Genomic DNA, 6,000 nt, shown 5'->3' on the forward strand with positions numbered 1-6,000 from the left:
AAGTAGGTTTAAAATATTAAAAATATTCAATCCTACCAACAAAAAGTACAAATTCAAACAACAATGAGGTAACCACTTTAAAATGTACAATCAAATGAGCATATGCACACCCTGTTTAATTAGCAACCTTGTGTTCACATTACACTACCTAACGCTAGTGGATTTACTGTTGTCATGCAGCAGGGCTTACTGGCATAGATCTACTGGGAAGCCATTTGAGCCCATTGTTTATAATTCATCATTAGAAATTTTCCCAAAAGGGATACGATAAATATATTATTTATAGTAATGAACAGTCAGAAGCTAGAAATGCCCAAAAGGAATAGTTAAGTAAAAAAGGTATCTCTACTCTAAGGAATATATACATAGTCATCACAATAATTGCACAATAATGACTGTTCATCATGAGTTATAATAATAATAGGAATAATGGTTAATATTTATTGAGCATTTGCTATGTGACAGGTACTTTGGTATTTCATATGAATTATGAGATAAGAACGAATAGAGGGTTGCCAGATTTAGCAAATAAAGATAAAAGATGCCCAATTCAATTTGAATCTGATAAACAATGATAATTATTTAGTATAAGTACGTTCCATGCAATATTATCCGTTGTTCATCTGAAATTCAAATTGAACTGGGCTCCCTGTATTTTATCTGGCTACTAGTAATTCATTTTACAGATGAGAAAAAGACACAGAGGCGAACTTGCCCAAGGACATACAGCTAATAAGTTGTGATAAAACGCTAAGCTGACAAAAAAGTAGAACAGAACATTTTTGTTTATGAATGATTACAAACAAGTGAAACACATGCATGCTCATGGACAGAGTTGAGAGGAAACACAGACAGGTGATACTACCTGCCACCAAAACCCATTTATTGAGCCCTTACTCTAGGTACTGTGCTGCCATAGCCTCCCAACCACATTTTACAGATAAATAAAGTGAAGAGTTAAGTATTTTGCTCAGGGTCATAAAGCTAGTAAGTACAGAAACATATTCTGACTCCAAAGCTCTTGCTTATTCCTCTTTGTCATTCTGATTTCCTTGTTAATTTTTTTTCATATGCATTTTTATCGATGTTGCTATAAAAGTTTTGGTATGATAAAATACATGCACAGGATGAATATTTCAAGGAGATCTGCCAAGCCTAGCTGTGGGGTGGTTGCTTTGGTTTAAAGCCATTCCTAGAGCAAACCCGATGAAACACTTGAAAGAAAAAGTCGTGGTGCACATTTATGGCTGAAATTGTAATTTCATTTAGAGTTGAAACACATACTCCAAGTTATCCTTTTGAAATGACACTACTCCCCCACTTCTGCCTCTCATTAAGCTCCTCCTCTTTATACACGTCAGCATGTGAACTTGTTAGTTCCTTCAAGGAAGTCAGTTAAGGGAATATGAATTTTTTAAAGCCAAACATACGGGATAGCACGTGTGCACACACAAACACAAAAGTGCCAATATGCTTTGACAGTGAAAGCAATGCCTATCCTCTTTACATAACAGAAACATTCAGGGTGATTTCCCTTAGGTGTCAGCTTAATTTTTCCTTGAGAGGTTAGCCCACATCACAAAGTTTGTGCTTTTCATTGTTTATTCTGGAAGAGGCAGCTGGCCACAGGGCTGCCTGTAATGCCTTTAGTACAGTTTACTACAGTTTGCTCTTGATAATTATCTCATGACTAAACCACTCACTGGTCCATGTAGAGGAATCCCATAGAGATCCAAACACACTTGTTTAAATAAAATATGTATAAAGAAGCTCTAAAATGTCACTGATATAAATGCAAGTTAGATCTTCACATATTGTGCACCCAGTATGTCACTCATTCCTTAGAAGACTCTCATTTCCTGATTGCAATTACATTAGTTTTTAAAAATTAATCCCATTGTACATAATCACATCAATGTCTATTCATAAAAATCCAGTGTTTAAGATTGATTCTCTTTTGACTATCAGAAAATTTGAATTAAGGTTAATATTTAATCTTGATGATTATTTTGGAAATTTTTCCTTAGCAACAATATTTATTGTTTTACATGTACATTACATCTTCTAATAATAATTAAATTACTCCAATTTAACATAGTGTGACATTAGTGAAGTTTCCACATTCTGGCCTTTTAATGAAACAGTAGCTGGACACAATTTTCTAAATTTGTTCTTTTTTCTCCCCCCAATCACATGAACATAATAGATTTTCATGATATTTTTAAAGAGTCTGCAAAATAAAAGTTTGGTGTAATAATGTCAAAAGAAACCTAAGAATCAGTTCATTTGGGTAGTACCTACAACAAAGGTAACAGTCAAAACCCCTGACTTGATACCATTTTTTCTTATTTTGCAAGAAAGAAATGTGAGCTGAGCATAGAAGAGTCAGGTGGATTCACACTTCATTTGAGGGTCTCAACAGTTGTCCTCCACCAGCGTGCTCATTCAAATCAGCTGAGGAACTCAAAAAATACTTGTATACTGATACTAGGCCCCAGCCTCAGAGATTCTGATTTAATCTCTTAATTTTTTGTTTGTTTTAGTTTTGTTTGTTTGTTTGCTTGCTTGTTAGAGCTCCCTAAATGTTTCTAATGGTCAGCCAATACTGAAAACCACTGGTCTAGAAAAAGCTTTTCCTGAATAGGGTTAACATTCACCTAGAAAGAGGAGTCATCAACAATGTGTCATAAGGCTCTGCTTTACACCCTGACCAGGTGAACAGTTGCTAGGTCACCAGAAAATGAAAAAAAAATTCTAGAAATACAAAGCTGGAATATCAATGGAAAACCAGTATCCTGAATAATTCATAAAATTCAAATATTTCATATCATTCAACTCATATAATTAAAAAATTCATAACCAAAAACTTAGCTGAATCTTTATAACTGCATAGAATTTAACCTACACTTAGAGAGTAAATCCAGAATAGAAGTACAGGACAGAGAAAGTAGGTCTAAAGGTGGCTCTTATGAAAAAATACCTAGGAAATTTTCATTGACAGTAACTCCTGGATTCTTAGTACATGTGACGAGTTCACCAAAGAAGCTACTTTGGCTTAGACACAACTCTTCTTAAATGGAACCCATGGCCTTGGCTTGTACTATCAGACAGCTTCAGAAGGATGGAGATAAATGCATCTGATGTAAGGATTAATGTGGGCAAGGAGAGGAAAAAGGAATGTGAAGAGAGATTCTGGCCTGAGATGAAGTGCCCTGGAAAAGAAAGTGCACTCTGGATGTGGGCATCAGCCTCAGCTCCCCTCATCTTGCACCCACAGACCAGCCCGTCCAACTCCTTCTTCATAAGCAGGATACTTCCCATCATCAACCAAGGATCTGAGGAGCATGGGCTACCTCAAAGCTCCTGTGCTCTAGTTTAAGAAAGCAGAGCAGGGCTTTTAGGAACTCAAAGAGTAGCCAAGCATACTCTCATCTACGGCTATTTCTCAGCCAAGGAATCAGATCTGTCTCTTGTAAGGAGTCTTCTCTGATTCTTTCTCCAGGGCTGCCCAGTGCAGGGGCGAGGAAGATCTAAGAACATAGAATCCAGCTTGCGGGTTAAAAAGAACAGAGGTATAAAATCGGCCAAACATGCAGTGTTAAACCTGGCAACTCAGCCAGAGGCCTCTTCTATCTTCTCTTGTACAAAAGCCAAAGACGACTGCTTACGCAGGATAACAATGGGAACTCATGGCACTGTCACAGGTGAGGAACTGGGACATATCAACACTAACACTTGTTTTGGATAAAGCATGCTAAATGATTTTCTTGTTCCTGCTGCTTAAGGACAGAACTTTGCCCTCTCAGGACATCATCCTGGGCTCCTAGTTCATGAGATGAGGCACTCTCATTCATGTCTGCGGTCTGCAACACACCACATCCAGCAACGAGACACACAAAGGCTGGACGTTAAAGTTTATCCGGGGAAATCATCTGGGATCAACAGTATTTCTCGACTTAATTCTCCACTTCTAAGTAACACATTAGTGATCATCCGATAAACTCAATTAATGTAACCACAGGCAAGGGGGAAAAATAATCTTTCTTTTTCAATAGAAAAAAAGCCTTTGAGTAGGCAAATCTGATATAAACTTTTAACAGATGAATACTCATTACCCTACAGACCTATTTTTTCATATGTAATACTACCAAGGAAATGCTATTTAAGTCAGGCCCAGTGTGTATCTCTTTACAGAATCAAATAATTCTCTATCCTTTGTGTAAATGGATTTTTATGTAATAGATTGCCTTAAAATGAGGCAAATTCATGCTGGATAATTTGCACAGCAATAGCTCATTTCCAGTATTTATACACAGGAATGAGTATCGGGGGAAAGGTCGTTTTTTCACCCTATCTTTAACAATCCAACCACAACGCGATTTTTCCCCCTTTTAAGATAGTACTTAGGCTCAGAGAATATTCGAGAAAATTTCTCCAGGTGAGTAGAATCTCAACAAATATTTGGAAGGAATGTGTCTTCCAGTAACCAGTAGTGTATGAGAAGACAGAAGTGGTAGACCCAGGGCCCTTGGGGAAAGCAAAGGGCTCCACTGAAACTCCCTCCTCCAATCTTAATTGGTCAAATGCCAACATAAATGAACTTTCCAAACTTAGGAGCTTTGCACTTTTACTAGGGATAACTGCAGGCGCACAAGCCGTGACCAGCGAGCCCACCGACCCGTGTGCGCCCAGCGGTGGCAGCTGGTCCAGCCAGACGCCCAGGCCCCGGCCGCCTCCACGCCAAGCGACCCGCAGGGAACGGGTTCAGGCCCGGCCGCCCTCGACCCGGGACTCCCTGTTCCTAGCCCAACGCCGGGTCCTGCTCCTCCTTTCTCAACCTAGGCCAAGGAAGGTAAATGGGCACCCAGTGCCAGGATGAGAAGGGCCCAGTGGGATTCAGTCGCAGCCGGGGGCCGTCCCCAACTCCCAACTTCCCAGAGTTTCCTCCGGCCTCTTTCCCCTTCCCACCGCTCGGGAGGCCGCCGCGGCCTCCCCTCGCCTGGAGCGCAGAGCCCGGGAAGTGCAGCGCGGAGCTCAGAGCTCAGGAGCCGCCCCCAGGAGCCCCAGGGATGGGCGCGCAGGTGGCGGGCGTGGTCCCTCCAACCCTACCCCAACCCACCCGGTCTCGGCCTGCGCGGAGCAGCCTCCGCTGGGGGTCCCCGCCGGGTTCCAGCATCAGGCCCCGGTGCGCTGGTTCCAGATCCCCTCCTCTAGGTCAGTGGCCCCCCCCCGCCCCCCCAACACCACCTCTTCCTCCAGTCCGCGTCACTCTTCTGCCTCAGGCCCGGGTGCGGCCCCAACTCCCAGCCCAGGGCCCTCTGGTCGCGCTGGCAGCGGCAGCGGCACTCACCTGGGTCGCGGAGCCGGGGTCTGGCGCGGTCCCGCAGGTGGTAGATGAAATCCTGGCAGCTCTCGTGCTCCAGGGCCCCACGGGCACAAAGCTCGGCCAGCAGCTGCAGCGCCTGGTGACAGAGCGCGTCCCTGGCCCCGGGCATCGCCCCCCCGCATCCTCGGACCGCGCCGGGCAGGCGGGCGCGGGAGACAGCCCTCCGCCTGCCAGCTCAGAGCCGCCTCCTCCGGGCCGTCCGCGCTCGCCGCCAGGGACCCGCCGAGAAACGGCCCGAGCCCCAGCCACGGCCGGCCCGGCCTCCCACCGGTTGCATGCAGCTCTTTGCCAGCCGGTCGGTGGGTCGGGATTTTTCCCTCTCCCTTCTAGCCCCTCCGTTCCTCCTCCGACACGAGGAGAGGCGGTGCCGCACAGCCCAGCGCGCCAGGCTCCGAGCGCTCCGCCCGCCTCTCGTGGCCGCCGGGGGCGGGGCTGGGTCGGGGGTGCGCGCCGCGGGGTGGGATCCCGGCGGCCAGGCTGGGGGCCAGCGGAGCACCGCGAAAGCTCTCCGGCTGCCAGAGGAGCGCGGTGCTGGGCTCCGGACCTCGCGCTCGGAGCGGCCGCGCCCAGCTTGGAGAGCGTGAGCGGGTGCGCGCTCAGGGCGCTCTCGCCAC

General features: G+C 45.4%; 1 protein-coding gene across 2 annotated transcripts in view; it reads right to left on the reverse strand.

The window, feature by feature from the left end:
- SYT9 (synaptotagmin 9) overlaps nt 1-5,739 on the reverse strand; it is a 161,815-nt gene extending 156,076 nt beyond the window's left edge. The window contains exon 1 of one of the 2 annotated variants that reach the window (XR_013994241.1): nt 5,351-5,644. Coding sequence is in view for 1 of the 2 variants with exons in the window: in XM_081063428.1 (XP_080919554.1) it covers nt 5,351-5,495 (145 nt within the window). In the remaining variant the exon portion in view is untranslated. Of the gene's footprint in view, nt 1-5,350 lie in introns of both variants that reach the window. The other variant, XM_081063428.1, reaches the window with a different exon arrangement.
- Between the last annotated feature and the right edge of the window lie 261 nt (nt 5,740-6,000).

The sequence above is a fragment of the Rhinolophus hipposideros genome (assembly GCF_964194185.1).
Source record: "Rhinolophus hipposideros genome assembly, chromosome: 10".
In the NCBI taxonomy this organism is placed as follows: domain Eukaryota; kingdom Metazoa; phylum Chordata; class Mammalia; order Chiroptera; family Rhinolophidae; genus Rhinolophus; species Rhinolophus hipposideros.